Source organism: Salmo trutta, chromosome 12 (genome assembly GCF_901001165.1).
Source record: "Salmo trutta chromosome 12, fSalTru1.1, whole genome shotgun sequence".
In the NCBI taxonomy this organism is placed as follows: Eukaryota; Metazoa; Chordata; class Actinopteri; order Salmoniformes; family Salmonidae; genus Salmo; species Salmo trutta.
In genome coordinates, this window is record NC_042968.1 from 87,094,716 (window position 1) to 87,112,285 (window position 17,570).

The 17,570-nt window shown below is 42.8% G+C and overlaps 1 protein-coding gene across 3 annotated transcripts; it reads right to left on the reverse strand.

The window, feature by feature from the left end:
• Positions 1-3,382: 3,382 nt before the first annotated feature.
• ovca2 (OVCA2 serine hydrolase domain containing) lies at positions 3,383-17,568 on the reverse strand. 3 transcript variants are annotated; one of them, XM_029770252.1, is made up of 2 exons: positions 8,091-8,479; positions 3,383-4,639 (listed from the first exon to the last, which is right to left on the reverse strand). In XM_029770252.1, the coding sequence occupies exons 1-2, from the start codon at positions 8,257-8,259 to the stop codon at positions 4,119-4,121; spliced, it is 690 nt and encodes a 229-aa protein (XP_029626112.1). In that variant the 5' UTR covers positions 8,260-8,479; the 3' UTR covers positions 3,383-4,118. The 3 variants fall into 3 exon arrangements, with proteins under 3 accessions (XP_029626112.1, XP_029626111.1, XP_029626113.1); XM_029770251.1 differs by having other exon boundaries at positions 3,383-4,642; XM_029770253.1 differs by lacking the exon at positions 8,091-8,479 and adding an exon at positions 17,455-17,568 and having other exon boundaries at positions 3,559-4,642.
• Positions 17,569-17,570: the final 2 nt, after the last annotated feature.

A 17,570-nucleotide genomic window follows, 5' to 3' on the forward strand; every position in this document is an offset into this window, starting at 1 on the left:
TGGTAATGGTGGTAGTAGTAGTAGTAGTAGTAGTAGCAGCAGCAGCAGCAGCAGCAGTGGTAATTGTAGTAGTAGTAGTAGTAGTAGTAGTAGCAGCAGCAGTAGCAGCAGTGGTAATGGTAGTAGTAGTAGTAGTAGTAGTGGTAGTAGTAGCAGCAGCAGCAGCAGCAGTAGCAGCAGCAGTGGTAATTGTAGTAGTAGTAGCAGCAGCAGCAGTGGTAATGGTAGTAGTAGTAGTAGTAGTAGTAGTAGTAGTAGTAGTAGTAGTAGTAGTAGTAGTAGTAGCAGCGGCAGTGGTAGTGGTAGTGGTAGTAGTAGTAGTAGTAGCAGCAGTAGCAGTGGTAATGGTAGTAGTAGTAGTAGTAGTAGTAGTAGTAGTAGTAGTAGTAGTAGCAGCAGCAGCAGTAATGGTAGTGGTAGTAGTAGTAGTAGTAGTAGTAGTAGTAGTAGTAGTAGTAGCAGCAGCAGCGGCAGTGGTAGTGGTAGTAGTAGTAGTAGTAGTAGTAGTAGTAGTATTAGTAGTAGTAGTAGTAGTAGCAGCGGCAGTGGTAGTGGTAGTAGTAGTAGTAGTAGTAGTGGTAGTAGTAGTAGTAGTAGTAGTAGTAGTAGTAGTAGTAGTAGTAGCAGCAGCAGTAGCAGCAGCAGTGGTAATGGTGGTAGTAGTAGTAGTAGTAGTAGCAGTGGTAATGGTGGTAGTAGTAGTAGTAGTAGTAGCAGCAGTGGTAATGGTGGTAGTAGTAGTAGTAGTAGTAGCAGTGGTAATGGTGGTAGTAGTAGTAGTAGTAGTAGTAGTAGTAGTAGTAGTAGTAGTAGTAGTAGTAGTAGTAGTAGTAGTAGTAGTAGCAGCAGCAGTAGCAGCAGCAGTGGTAATGGTGGTAGTAGTAGTAGTAGTAGTAGCAGTGGTAATGGTGGTAGTAGTAGTAGTAGTAGTAGCAGCAGTGGTAATGGTGGTAGTAGTAGTAGTAGTAGTAGCAGTGGTAATGGTGGTAGTAGTAGTAGTAGTAGTAGCAGCAGTGGTAATAGTGGTAGTAGCAGCAGCAGCAAAAGCAGCAGTAGAAGTTAGCTAGTATCCTGGTAAGACTGATGCTTTAGCTAACAGGATGAGCAGATAGTCTGGAGTTGAAGGACCTCTTTTATATACTCTCTCTGTGGCCCCTCCCTCTATAGCATCTCCCATGACAACAAGGCTTCTAGAATCAAAACACAGCCTGTCGGTCTGTCCCGCTGAACATACTGATACGTACTGCTTTCAGAACCTGCGTGACTGTCTCCCTGTTCCCCACATAACCTCTATACAGAGATGGAGAGGAGCTTTTCCCTCCTCCCTCCCTCACTCTCTACGTTATTTCTCGCTTGTTGTGCAACAGAGAAGGAACAGATTCCAGAGCAGAGAGTCACAGCTCTGTTGTAAAACCTACTGGCAACACTGACTCTCTGTTTTTCTTTTTCTCTCTCCTTGTTATCAAAACCAAGTGTGTGTGTGTGTCTGTGTGTGACTGTGTGGGTGTGTGTCTGTGTGTGTGCACATGTTAAGGTCTAGGAAGGACAGAAGGGAAACATGATAGGACAGGAGAGGGTAAAGAAAAAGATAGAGAGGAGCAGAGACGAGACGAGGAGGGGAGGGGACAAGAGAGGAGAGGAGAAAGACAGGCAGGCAGGCAGACACATAATTGGATAATTGAAGAGATGAGAGTGAGGGAGGATAGGAGAAGAGCTTGGCAGGGTAGAAAGGAGATACAAAGAGAATGGAGAGGATGAGTGGAGAGGAGAGAGAGAGCATGTTTGTGTGAGAAACGTCAGAAGGGATGTTGTGTGTGTGTGTGTGAGAGAGAGAGAGAAAGCGGGACAGGGAGAGAGACAGAGAAAGAGAGAGGTCAGGAAAGAGGTAGTGTGGATCGGATGGTTTAGTACTTCCTGTCAACCACATCACGTAGCTGCCCCCACTTCCTGAAGAGAAAGGGGACACACACACAAAATAAATACATAAACACAACCACCAACCCACACCACTATCAAATCCACTACACCCACAATCTACACCCACTCACAATCTACACCCACCCACAATCTACACCCACCCACAATCTACACCCACTCACAATCTACACACACCAGTGTAAAGTACTTACGTAAAAATACTTTAAAGTACTACGTAAGTTGTTTTTTGAGTATCTGTACTTTACTTTACAATATATATTTTTGACAACTTTTACTTCACTACATTCCTAAAGAAAACTATTTACTTTTTACTCCATACATTTACCCTGACACCCAAAAGTACTCATTACATTTGGAATGCTTAGCAGGACAGGAAAAGGGTCTAATTCACACACTTATCAAGAGAACATCCCTGGTCATCCCTACTGCCTTTGATCTGGCGGACTCACTAAAGATAAATGCTTTTATTTGTGAAATGATGTCTGAGTGTTGGAGTGCGCCCCAGACTATCCATAAATAAAACAGAAAAAAAAGAAAAATGGTGCTGGTTGGCTTGATATAAGGAATAACAAATGATTTATACTTTTACTTTGATACTTAAGTATATTTTAGCAATTATATTTACTTTTGATACTTAAGTATATTTAAAACAAAATACTTTTAGACTTTTACTTAAGCAGTATTTTACTGGGTGAATTTCACTTTTACTTGAGTCATTTTCTATTAAGGTATCTTTACTTCTACTCAAGTATGACAACTGACTACAGGCTTCTGGAACACTCAGATGAAAGCAGGGGAGAGGGAAAGAGAGAGAATTAAAAAAAGAGAGGAGGGAGGGGGAAAAAGAGAGGAGGGATTGATATTCTCAACCTATCTGGAAGCAATCATGAGGAGAGTAACACGCACAAGCTTTCACTACAAAAGAACATGGAGTCCTTGCCCACTTCCAACAAACACATACTCTCTCACACACACACGAGCAGTCATTAATCAGTGGCAGATATGACACTACACCAGGGGTCTCCAACTTTTCTAGCATGAGAGCTACTTTTAAAAAATGGCAACATATCACGAGCAACACATTTTTTCCTAGATTTCAAATAGGCACATTCTTCTCTGCTTTCCCGGATCCTTAAGTGTACAAGACAGTGGGGCACTGTTTTCTGTCGTTATACCTGGTAAAATAACAGTTAATAATCAAATCTAAGGGGGAGGGGGGCTCTATAAAATCTGTGATTTCTTACCTAAATATTATGTTGTATATTTTCCCCCAATTTTGTTTTTCAGTTTTCTTTTTTGTTTTTAGATTTTTGGGGGTTTTCACTCTCAAATTCCAATTGTTAGTTGAGAAACAACACAATTGGATGTCCTGAGTCAATGTCAATACTTAAATCACATCAGAAGACCATTTTTTTTTAGGTTTGGAAGAAAAATAACACTTTTAGATTTTTGACTGTAATTCCCCTTTAATTGCGCATCTAGCAAGTGAGAAATTTGCCCTCCAAAGTGCAGGTCTAGTGATGGTTCTGTACGGCTGTTGCTCATTTCAGGGCCAAGTTTGCAAATAACAAATACAGATGATATACTTTCTCATTATATACTTCCGCCAGGTAAGACAACTTTGCAGTTAACATTTACTTGAGGTTTTAGGGAAAGTATTTCTGTCAACCCACAAGACAGCTCAACTAGTCTTTACTGTGAGCCGTCAATGAATCAAATGTTATTTGTCACAATACAACAGATATAGTACACTTTAGTTTGAAATGAACCACAGGTCTTCATGCCATGCATTACATAACACTTCAATTTCCATTTTGGTAAGTGATGGCAGGGTTGGTGTTGGTGAGCGGATACAATTACCAAGAATCTTGTCATAGAATGCAACAAAAGCAGGCAAAAAAAATGTCAATGTTTTTTGGAATTTATTTTTCAACACGCAGTCATTTTGTTACTGTGGTAGCCTACTAACATTGTATGAAAATTAAAGACGCTTTCCAATAAAATATTTTTACAATTTCTGGATACACAAGATAACTGTGTTAACTTAAATCAACATTCTCGAAAAAGTTACTTGTCGTCTTTGGATGAGCAACATCCACATGAAGTTATGCTCTTAATTTTCAGACATTTACCTCCTCTGAAACTTCTAGGATGGAATAGTTTCCATGCTTCTCCTTCCCCTACTGAAACCTCTTGAGAAACTCCTGATAGGTCTGTCTGTGTGCCGAGGCCGCTGGCACAAAATGGCCACCAGGATGAGTCAGCACCAGAGGCTCCTGGAACAGGGGAAGGAGCTCCCGGCTCATCCGATCAGGAATGACCTGGTCTTCCTGTCCGAAGACGTGCAGGGACGGGATGGCGAGCGAAGCAGGGCCGCCATAGAACCGCTGGTGTTCCGAACAAGCACTCCGGAACCCGGCCACCAGGATAGCGAAGCGGAACTGGAATTGTGGTTCTAGATTCTGTTCCTGTATAGAACAGAGCATGGCAACTAGAGCAGCGCCCTGGCTAAACCCTAGCACACCGTCAAACGGGCCCAGGTCCTTCACTGCTGTCCTCACGGCCTCCACACTCTCCTCAAGCCCCAGGCTCGCCTGACACTGCTGGCCGGCGTCGAAGGTCCGAGCCTGGGTGTCAGAGAACCACCACCCCCTGGGGGCCTCGTCACTTCCAGGGCCCACTTCATTCTCCTTACCTTGGGCTGCTGGAGGGAGAGACAAAAGAGAGAGAGAGAAGAGAGAGGTAGAAGGGCGAGAAAGAGAGTATTAAACTAAGTTGATATTGCATTTAGTTGAAATCTGTGTGATCACCCTGATAGGTACCAGTCAGAAAGCCATGCATTACCAAAAGTTTGGTAACGCAACAATCCCTATCCTCACAGCACTGTTCAGCCAGAATGTTCACGGAGTATCCAAACATTAAGAACACCTGCTCTTTCCATGAGACTGATCAGTGAATCCAGGTGAAAGCTATGATCCCTTATTGATGTCACTTGTTAAATCCACTTCAAATCAATGTAGATGAAGGAGAGGAGACGGGTTAAATAAGGATTGAGACAATTGAGACATTGTGTGTGTGCTGTTCAGAGGGTGAATGGGCAAGACAAAAGATGCTGGGTTTTTCACGCTCAATAGTCTCCCGTGTATCAAGAATGGTCCACCACCCAAAGGACATCCAGCCAACTTGACACAACTGTGGGAAGCATTGGAGTCAGCATGGGCCGGCATCCCTGTAGAACGCTTTAGACACCTTGTAGAGTCCATCCCCCTGATTAATTAAGGCTGTTCTGAGGGCAAGGGGGAGGAGGGTGCAATTCAATATTAGGATGGTGTTCCTAATGTTTGGTATACTCTCTGTGCTTTCAGAAAGTATTCACACCCCTTGACCAAATGTTGTTGTGTTACAGCCTGAATTTATAATTGATTCAAGTTTAAAAAAAAATGTCACTGGCCTACACAATACCCCATAATGTCAAAGTGAAAATATATATATATATTTTTTATATTTACAAATTAATAAAACATTTAAAACTGAAACGTATTGAGTCAATAAGTTCAGGAGTAAAAATGTCACATAAGTCGGACACGTGCAATAATAGTGTTGAAGATGATTGAATGACTACCTTATCTGTTATCACGTGCGACTCAGTTGGTAGAGCATGGCGATTGCAACACCAGGGTTGTGGGTTCGATACCCACGGGGGACCTGTACGAAAATGTATGCACTCACTACTGTAAGTCGCTAAATGACTAAAATGCAAACGTTATCAAGATTATCTGTAAGGTCCCTCAGTCGAGCAGTACATTTCACACTCAGATTCAACCACAAAGACCAGGGAGGTTTTCCAATGCCATGCAAAGAAGGGTACCTATTGGTAGATGGGTAAAAAAAAGAAAAGAAAAAAAGATATTGAATATCCCATTGATAATGGTGAAGTAATTAATTCAAATTAATTATTATTTGTCACACGCGCCAAATACAACAGGTGTAGACCTTACAGTGAAATGTTACTTACAGGCCCTTAACCAACAACGGAGTTAAGAAAATACCCCCCAAAAAAGTAAGATATAAGAAGAACAAATAATTAAAGAGCAGCAGTAAATAACAATAGCGGGGCTATATAAAGGGGGTATCGGTACAGAGTCAATGTGGAGGCTATATACAGGGGGTACCGGTACAGAGTCAATGTGTGTGGAGGCTATATACAGGGGGTACCGGTACAGAGTCAATGTGGAGGCTATATACAGGGTGTTACGGTACAGAGTCAATGTGGAGGCTATATACAGGGGGTACCGGTACAGAGTCAATGTGGAGGCAATATACAGGGGGTACCGGTACAGAGTCAATGTGGAGGCTATATACAGGGGGTACCGGTACAGAGTCAATGTGGAGGCTATATACAGGGGGTACCGGTACAGAGTCAATGTGGAGGCTATATACAGGGGGTACCAGTACAGAGTCAATGTGGAGGCTATATACAGGGGGTACCGGTACAGAGTCAATGTGGAGGCTATATACAGGGGGTACCGGTACAGAGTCAATGTGGAGGCTATATACAGGGGGTACCGGTACAGAGTCAATGTGGAGGCTATATACAGGGGGTACCGGTACAGAGTCAATGTGGAGGCTATATACAGGGGGTACCGGTACAGAGTCAATGTGCGGGGGCACCGGTGTTGAGGTAATATGTACATGTATTAAAGTGACTATGCATAGATAACAAAGAATAGCAGCAGCGTAGAAGATTACACTTTGGTTGGTGTATCAATACACCCAGTCACTACAACGATACAGGCGTACTTCCTAACTCAGATGCCAGAAAGGAAGGAAACCGCTCAGGGATTTGACCATGAGGCCAATTGTGACTGTAAAACAGTTACAGAGTGTAATGACTATGGTAGGGGAAAAATTAGGATGGATCAACATTGTAGTTAAGCCACACTACTAACTAGTGATGCACAGATATCCAATATTTTCATTTACAACTGCGACCTGGCCAAGATTAAGCAAAGCAGTGCGACAAAAACAACACAGAGTTACACATGGGATAAACAAACGTACAGTCAAAAACACAATAGAAAAATCTATATACTGTGTGTGCAAATGTAGTAAGATTAGGGAGGTAAGGAAATAAATAGGCCATAGTGGTGATTAATTACAATTTAGCATTAATACTGGAGTGATAGATATGCAGATGATGATGTGCAAGTAGAGATACTGGGGGTGCAAAGAGCAAAAATAAATAACAATATGGGGATGAGATAGTTGGGTGGGCCATTTACAGATGGGCTGTGTACAGGTGCAGAGATCGGTAAGCTGCTCTAAAGTTAGGGAGGGAGATATAAGTCTCCAGCTACAATAATGGTTAAGACCTGGGAAGTTTTTCTGTATAAAAAAAGAAATGGAATGGAGCTAAGCACAGGTAAAACCCTAGAGGAAAACCTGGTTCAGTCTGCTTTCCACCAGACACTGGGAGATTAATTCACCTTTCAGCATGACAATAACCTAAAGCACTGGTCATACACTGGAATTGCTTACCAAGAAGACAGTGAATGTTCCTGAGTGGCCGAGTTACAGTTTTGACTTAAATCTACTTGAAAATCTATGGTGAGTCCTGAAAATGGTTTTCTAGCAATGATCAATAACCAATTTGACAGAACTTTAATAATTTTGAAAATAATAATGGGCAAATGTTGCACAATCCAGGTGTGGAAAGCTCTTAGAGACGTACCCAGAAACACACTACAAAGTATTGACTCAGGGGTGTGAATACTTATGTAAATTAGTTCACTGTATTTGATTTTCAATAAATTGGCCAAACTTTATAAAAACATGTTTTCACTTTGTCATTATGAGGTAGTGTGTGTAGATGGGTGAGAAAAACCCCCAACTTAAATCAATGTTGAATTCAGGCTGTAACACAACAAAATGTTAAAAAATGTCAAGAATGTTTTTTTTTTTTTTTTGCCAGAAACCAAACACCACAGAATAAATCTAATGCATCGAAAGATGTACGTTACATCCCTTCGTTTTTCATCTAAACAAACTACAGTTTTGCAATGCGCGTCTGACATGTAAAAATAAAAGTCACCGAATGCTCGTTAACTGTCACGTCATGTTGACATTATTGGGGGGATCAGAATGTGACCCACCGTCGCCTGTTTGCGGTACCCGGTGAGGCGCACTCATGTAAACCAGCTCCACATACTTCTTCAGGAGCTTCCGTAGGGCCCCAGTCTTCTCGCGAAACGAGCCGCTGTTCTGTCGGTAACCGTGTATGCACAGGATCCGGAGCGGTGCTGCTCGAGTTACAGTCGCCATGTTTGCAGGAAGTTAACGACAGGTAGTCAATTAAACTGACCGGTTAGGCATTATTCTCTTACAAATATTGCATACCGGTACTTTTACCAATTAAGTTAGCTCCACAATATCGCGCTTTGATTTGTAGATTGAATTTATTTTTGGAGTTAGTTTCCGTGTCAAGTGAAAACTTGTTTCAACCGGTAGGAGTACAGGTCCGTCTGAAAATAGTGGTCGGTGGGAACAGAAGCTAAGTCGTTGGTTCCTATGCATAGCACAGCTCCGAGCTAACACAGGAATCATCGTTGCATTGGCCAGATGATAAACCTCTGAAAAGCCAGATCTATCAGCATGGGCCGTGCCATAAAAAGCGTCCGTGACAGCATGGGCCGTGCCATAGAGGCTATTTCCATTTTAAAGTAGTCAATGTTCTACTTCATTGGCTGATTGCTCCCAACTCATAGGAATCCCCACCCAGTTGACTACTTTAAAATGGTGGAAGCCCTCAATGACAACGTCCATGCTAAAACGGGTTATATCCATGATGAGTCCTCTATTTATCCCTATGACAGCCACTACTTTTTTCAAAGTTACAGAAATGCCAAGTGCGTCAACTTATATCAGTGCATTCGTAACAACCTAACCATTCCGAAACTTATATTCGAATAAAATAAGCCTCACGTAGCAAATTGGGAATTACATTTTTGTTGACCAAATTCGACACTCTCTCACTGCCCTCCATATAAAAATTCCTCACTCCGGCGGCTTATTTTCGTGGACAGATTTTTTTGCGGCGAAAAAGCTCGCGCTTCACCTCTTCGATATTTACTGGTAAAACATCGCAAAAGCACGTGACTTCAAAATATAAGTATCGCAATGAAGATGGTTAAAAACAATAGTAATTGTTAAAATTCCTTCCATTTTATTAGGAAATGTTAGAGAACATTGTTTAACAATATAAAAAAAATTAAATAGTTCATAGACTTAATTGTACAAATAATATTAAAGGTAATGATTACTTGATAGTTATTATGGTAGCAACAGTAATACAAATAACAAAACATTATTTATGCTACTATTAATAATAGTAATAACAATATAACTAAAACAATCAACTTTAGAAAATACATTTAAATCCTGTTATTTAGCCCATTTGTATTACACGATGTTCATATGTTGTTCATATTGGACATGCACAATTTTCACCACATTGTGTCACACGGTAAAAGGGGGTCCATTTTACTCAGGAGCAGCTTTAGTTTCCAAATTCACTGAGTTCACTGCTCTTTTTGCGGCCCTTAAAGAGTGGCCCATCATCTTAAATGCAATAGTTTTTTCATATTGGACAGGCATATTGCACTGTTCATAAAATGAGCGTTGACACTCCACTGGGTGTAAACTCTGGATTTGTACACGAGAAGTGCTCCTGAGTAGAATGGACCCCCCTTTCACTGTGACACAACACACAGGCAATTATGTCTGCTGTAATATGTATGTCCACTGTGAAAAACGTACTACATTTAAGCTGATGGGCCACTCTTTAACGACCGCAAAATGAGCAGTGACGCTCCTGTGGGTGTAAAGTATAGAAAGAAGATTGGACCTCCTTTTACTGTGACAAAACATACAGGAAATTATGTGTGGTGCAATAAATGATACGAGTACCCACTCAAAAAAACATTGTTTACTGTTCGCCCATGACTGCATGGCCAAGCACGACTCCAACACCATCATTAAGTTTGCAGACGACTGTCGGGAGAGAGAGTAGACCAAGGCGCAGCGGAGTTAGTGTTCATCATTGAAATTAATAACAGAAAGAACACTATACAAAACAAAACAAAACAAAACAAAACAAAACAAAACAAAACAAAACAAGAAAACCGACAGTCAAACAGTCCTGTCAGGTGCAAAACACTAAACAGAAACAATTACCCACAAAACCCCAACGGAAAAACAGGCACTTATGTGTGACTCCCAATCAGCAACAACACTCTACAGCTGTGCCTGATTGGAAGCCACACGGCCAAAATCAATGAAACAAACTAACATAGAAAAATGCACATAGAACGCCCACCCAATGTAACACCTTGGCCTAACCAAAATAAAGAACAAAAACCCCTCTCTATGGCCAGGGCGTTACAACGACGCAACATTGGTAGTCCTGATCACTGACAACAATGAGACAGCCTATAGGGAGGTCAGAGACCTGGCAGTGTGGTGCCAGGATAACAACCTCTCCCTCAATGTGAAGACAAATGTGATGATTGTGGACTACAGAAAAAGGAGGACCGAGCACGCCCCCATTCTCATCGACGGGCTGTAGAGGAGCAGGTTGAGAGCTTCCTTGGTGTCCACATCACCAACAAACTATCATGGTTCAAAATCACCAAGACAGTCGTGAAGTGGGCATGACAATGCCTATTCCCCCTCAGGAGACTGAAAAGATTTGGCATGGGTCCTCAAATCCTCAACACGTTCTACAGCTGCACCATCGAGAGCATCCAGACTGGTTGCATCATCGCCTGGTATGGCAACTGCTCGGCCTCCGACCGCAAGGCACTACAGAGGGTAGTGGAGGACAACAACCACCCGAGCCACTGCCTGTTCACCCCGCTATCATCCAGAAGGTGAAGTCAGTACAAGTGCATCAAAGCTGGGACCGAGAGACTGAAAAACAGCTTCTATCTCAAGGCCATCAGACTGTTAAACAGCCATCACTAACATTGAGTGGCTGCTGCCAACATACTGACTCAAATCTCTAGCCACTTTAATAATTAAAAATTGGATGCAATAAATGTATCACTCGTCACTTTAAACAATGCCACTTTATATAATACATACCCTACATTACTCATCTCATATGTATATACTGTACTCTACACCATCTACTGCATCTTGCCTATGCCGCACGGCCATCGCTCATCCATATATTTATATTTACATATTCTTATTCATTCCTTTACACTTGTGTGTATGAGGTAGTTGTTGTGAAATTGTTAGATTACTTGTTAGATATTACTGCACGGTCGGAACTAGAAGCACAAGCATTTCGCTACACTCGCATTAACATCTGCTAACTATGTGTATGTGACCAATATAATTTGATTTGATTTAGTGCGTACGGCCCAGTACATCATCGGTGCTAAGCTTCCTGCCATCCAGGACCTCTATACCAGGCGATGGCAGCAGAGGGCCCAAAAAATTGCCAAGGACTCCAGCCACCCGAGTCATAGACTGTTCTCTCTGCTACCGCACGGCAAGCGGTACCAGATCGCCATGTCTAGGTCCAAAAGGATTCTCAACAACTTCTACCCCCAAGCCATAAGACTGCTGTACAATTAATCAAATGGCTACACAGACTATTTGCATTGTCCCCACCCCACCCCCATATTATGCTGCTGCTACTCTCTGTTTATTATCCATGCACAGTCGCTTTACCTTTACCTTTACCTACACGTACATATTACCTCAATTACCTCGACTAACTGGTGCCCCTGCACATTGGCTCTGTACCAAAACCCCCTGTATTAAAAGTGCCTTCCTCACCATCTTAAATAATAGATCCTTGGTTCACTCCAGACCTGTCTGCCCTTGACCAGCACAAAAACATCCTGTGGCGTTCTGCATTAGCATCGAATAGCCCCCGTGATATGCAACTTTTCAGGGAAGTTAGGAACAAATATACACAGGCAGTTAGGAAAGCTTAGGCTAGCTTTTTCAAACAGAAATTTGCACCCTGTAGTACTAACTCAAAAGAGTTCTGGGACACTAAAGTCCATGGAGAATAAGAGCACCTCCTCCCAGCTGCCCACTGCTCTGAGGCTAGGAAACACTGTTAACCACCGATAAATCCACTATAATTGAGAATTTCAATAAGCATTTCTCTACGGCTGGCCATGCTTTCCACCTGGCTACCCCTACCCCGGTAAACTGCTCGGCACCTTCCACAGCAACCTGCCAATGCCCCCACCATTTCTCCTTCACCCAAATACAGATAGCTGATGTTCTGAAAGAGCTGCAAAATCTGGACCCATTCAAATCAGCCGGGCTAGACAATCTGGACCCTCTCTTTCTAAAATTATCTGCCTAAATTGTTGCAACCCCTATTACTAGCCTGTTCAACCTCTCTTTCGTATCGTCTGAGATTACCAAAGATTGGAATGCTGCCGCGGTCATCCCCCTCTTCAAAGGGGGTGACACTCTAGACCCAAACTGCTACAGACCTATATCTATCCTACTCTGTCTTTCTAAGGTCTTCGAAAGCCAAGTTAACAAACAGATTACTGACCATTTCGAATCCCACCGTACCTTCTCCGCTATGCAATCTGGTTTCAGAGCTGGTCATGGGTGCACCTCAGCCACGCTCAAGGTCCTAAATGACATCATAACCGCCATCGATAAGAGACATTACTGTGCAGCCGTATTCATCGACCAGGTCAAGGCTTTTGACTCTGTCAATCACCACATTCTTATTGGCAGACTCGACAGACTTGGTTTCTCAAATGATTGCCTCGCCTGGTTTACCATCTACTTCTCTGATAGAGTTCAGTGTGTCAAATTGGAGGGCCTGTTGTCCGGACCTCTGGCAGTCTCTATGGGAGTGCCACAGGGTTCAATTCTCGGGCCGACTCTCTTCTCTGTATACATCAAGTGATGTTGCTCTTGCTGCTGGTGAAACTAAATGCATGCTATTCAATCAATCACTGCTCGCACCTGCTCGCCCGTCCAGCATCACTACTCTGGACGGCTCTGACTTAGAATACGTGGACAACTACAAATACCTGGGTGCCTGGTTAGACTGTAAACTCTCCTTCCAGACTCACATTAAGCATCTCCAATCCAAAATTAAATCTAGAATCGGCTTCCTATATCGCAACAAAGCATCCTTCACTCATGCTGCCAAACATACCCTCGTAAAACTGACCATCCTACCGATCCTCGACTTCGGTGATGTCATCTATAAAATAGCCTCCAACACTCTACTCAACAAACTGGATGCAGTCCATCACAGTGCCATCCGTTTTGTCACCAAAGCCCCATACACTACCCACCATTGCGACCTGTACGCTCTCGTTGGTTGGCCCTCGCTTCATACTCGTTGCCAAACCCACTGGCTACAGGTTATCTACAAGTCTCTGCTAGGTAAAGCCCTGCCTTATCTCAGCTCACTGGTCACCATAGCAGCACCCACTCGTAGCACGCGCTCCAGCAGGTATATCTCACTGGTCACCCCCAAAGCCAATTCCTACTTTGGTCATCTTTCCTTCCAGTTCTCTGCTGCCAATGACTAGAACAAACTGCAAAAATCTCTGAAGCTGGAGACTCATATCTCCCTCACTATCTTTAGCACCAGCTGTCAGAGCAGCTCACAGATCACTGCACCTGTACATAGCCCATCTGTAAACAGCCCATCTATCTACCTACCCCATCCCCATACTGTATTTATTTATTTATCTTGCTCCTTTGCACCCCAGTATCTCTACTTGCACATTCATCTTCTGCACATCTACCATTCCAGTGTTTAATTGCTATATTGTAATTACTTTGCCACCATGGCCTATTTATTGCCTTAACTTACCTCATTTGCACTCACTGTATATAGACTTTTTGTTTTTTTTTTGTTCTACTGTATTATTGACTGTATGTTTTGTTTATTCCATGTGTAACTCTGTGTTGTTGTATGTGTCGAATTGCTATGCTTTATCTTGGCCAGGTCGCAGTTGTAAATGAGAACTTGTTCTCAACTAGCCTACCTGGTTAAATAAAGGTGAAATAAATAAATAAATAAAAGTATATAGCCTCGCTACTGTTATTTTACGGTTGCTCCTCAATTATTTGTTATATTTCTCTCCCTATATATATATATATACACACTGCTCAAAAAAATAAAGGGAACACTAAAATAACACATGCTAGATCTGAATGAATGAAATAATCTTATTAAATACTTTTTTCTTTACATAGTTGAATGTGCTGACAACAAAATCACACAAAATAATCAATGGAAATCCAATTTATCAACCCATGGAGGTCTGGATTTGGAGTCACACTCAAAATTAAAGTGGAAAACCACACTACAGGCTGATCCAACTTTGATGTAATGTCCTTAAAACAAGTCAAAATGAGGCTCAATAGTGTGTGTGGCCTCCACGTGCCTGTATGACCTCCCTACAACGCCTGGGCATGCTCCTGATGAGGTGGCGGATGGTCTCCTGAGGGATCTCCTCCCAGACCTGGACTAAAGCATCCGCCAACTCCTGGACAGTCTGTGGTGCAACGTGGCGTTGGTGGATGGAGCAAGACATGATGTCCCAGATGTGCTCAATTGGATTCAGGTCTGGGGAACGGGCGGGCCAGTCCATAGCATCAATGCCTTCCTCTTGCAGGAACTGCTGACACACTCCAGCCACATGAGGTCTAGCATTGTCTTGCATTAGGAGGAACCCAGGGCCAACCGCTCCAGCATATGGTCTCACAAGGGGTCTGAGGATCTCATCTTGGTACCTAATGGCAGTCAGGCTACCTCTGGCGAGCACATGGAGGGCTGTGCGGCCCCCCAAAGAAAGGCCACCCCACACCATGACTGACCTACCGCCAAACCGGTCATGCTGGAGGATGTTGCAGGCAGCAGAATGTTCTCCACGGCGTCTCCAGACTCTGTCACGTCTGTCATGTGCTCAGTGTGAATCTGCTTTCAGCTGTGAAGAGCACAGGGCGCCAGTGGCGAATTTGCCAATCTTGGTGTTCTCTGGCAAATGCCAAACGACCTGCACGGTGTTGGGCTGTAAGCACAACCCCCACCTGTGGACTTCGGGCCCTCATACCACCCTCATGGAGTCTGTTTCTGACCGTTTGAGCAGACACATGCACATTTGTGGCCTGCTGGAGGTCATTTTGCAGGGCTCTGGCAGTGCTCCTCCTGCTCCTCCTTGCACAAAGGCGGAGGTGGCGGTCCTGCTGCTAGGTTGTTGCCCTCCTACGGCCTCCTCCACGTCTCCTGATGTACTGGCCTGTCTCCTGGTAGTGCCTCCATGCTCTGGACACTACGCTGACAGACACAGCAAACCTTCTTGCCACAGATCACATTGATGTGCCATCCTGGATGAGCTGCACTACCTGAGCCTCTTGTGTGGGTTTTAGACTCCGTCTCATGCTACCACTAGAGTGAAAGCACCGCCAGCATTCAAAAGTGACCAAAACATCAGCCAGGAAGCATAGGAACTGAGAAGTGGTCTGTGGTCCCCACCTGCAGAACCACTCCTTTATTGGGGGTGTCTTGCTAATTGCCTATAATTTCCACCTGTTGTCTATTCCATTTGCACAACAGCATGTGAAATTTATTGTCAAGCAGTGTTGCTTCCTAAGTGGACAGTTTGATTTCACAGAAGTGTGATTGACTTGGAGTTGCATTGTGTTGTTTAAGTGTTGCCTTTATTTTTTTTGAGCAGTATATATATATATATATATATATATATATATATATATATATATATATATATATTACACACACACTACCGGTCAAAAGTTTTAGAACACCTACTCATTCAAGGGTTTTTCTTTTTTTCACTATTTTCTACATTGTAGAATAATAGTGAAGACATCAAAACTATGAAATAACATACATGGAATCATGTAGTGACCAAAAAAGTTTGAAACAAATCCAATTATATTTTTTTATTGGTGATTCTTCAAATAGCCATCCTTTGCCTTGATGACAGCTTTGTACACGCTTGGCATTCTCTCAACCAGTTTCACCTGGAATGCTTCTCTAACAGTCTTGAAGGAGTTCCCACATATGCTGAACACTTGTTGGCTGCTTTTCCGTCACTCTGCGGTCCGACACATCCCAAACCATCTCAATTTGGTTGAGGTCGGGAGATTTTGGAGGCCAGGTCATCTGATGCAGCACTCCATCATTCATTATATAAATACTTTAAAGTATTCTTTCTATGATAACTAGTATAAATCTATCAATAATTCTTCATATTTCCCATCATTTTCGCCCTAATTATTAAATTACAAAGTATACAGGACAGGAGTCTTATTCTGATTTAGTGGTGATGTGAAGATGGCAGAAGTGGAGGCTGAGTTCGAATCAAGCAGCGCATCGAGCAAAGTTGGTGAAGATGAATGTTCTGAATGGACAACATTAGTGCCAAAAAAATCTAACAAAAAGGAAATTGTCTAAAATTTGAGTGGAGGATACGTGTGTAAAAAATAATGAATCGCTTCTTGTTGGCATGCGTTTGCTGAGTAAGGATGCATACTGTATGTAGGATACCCGCTTGAGGTGTCGAAAATTGTGAAGTATGCGCTTGTAAAAGTGGGAGTCTATCAGAGTGACCAGACGTGGTCTTATTTTGATTAATTGTATTTCTGAAGAGTAGAGGAAGATTGCAATAGGCCTCAAAATAATCCGGACAACAGAAATGTTGTGTTTTGAACTTCGGAGTAGAGCTCCCGTCAAAGGAGTCATCTCAGGGTTAACGATGGATGTCCAGGTTGAATACCGGAAGAAAATTCCTGGTGTGGTTGGTGTCCGGCGTCGGACCCGCTGGGCGAAGGGAGGAAAAAAAGAAAGTGTCGGTCCTGTTGTTTTTTGATAAAGAACAAATACCTACGCATTGGAAGCTTGGTTATGTAAGATACGCCGTAAAGCGTGCGTCCCCAAACCACTGCAGTGTACGAATTGTAAAGAATTTGGCCATGTTTCAAGTGTGTGCAGACGAACAGAGTACACTGAAGAACGGTGTGTAGGACAGTTGTAATTGTGGTGGGGATCATGATCCTGAGTTCATGGAGTGGCCAGTAAGGGTGAAATTGAGGTGGCAAACGTTAGAGCGGTCAATCAAATCTCCTATGCGGAGGCAATTCAAATTGAGAAAACAAGTGATGCTAGTGAAGATATGGTAGTGGATACACCACAGCATGTAGTAAATGTTTGACGACAGACAAAAAATACCCTGCGTGTTAAAAAGTTTGATTTTGTTGCGTTCATTGCCATAGTTATAAACTGTACAGCACAAGTCTCAAAGAAGTCGAAGAAACTGGACATTATTGTGGCTGCGGCAGAAACGTTTTTGAAAATGAAGACCTACAAGGGGTCCTGGCGCCGGAAAACCCGCACTCCCAGGGTCACCTGGAGCCTGTGTATGGATCAGATCTGTTTCATTTGTTTTTAACAATCGTTTTTTTAATTACATTTTTGGTAGTTACGTTTTTTTTGGTGAATCCTGTTTCCATCCCGCATAGTAGATGGTGGGATGTGTGATCGTCAATATACCATAGAAGAAAAAGTCTTATTCTGAAGGATTCCGAAAAATCCGTGAACC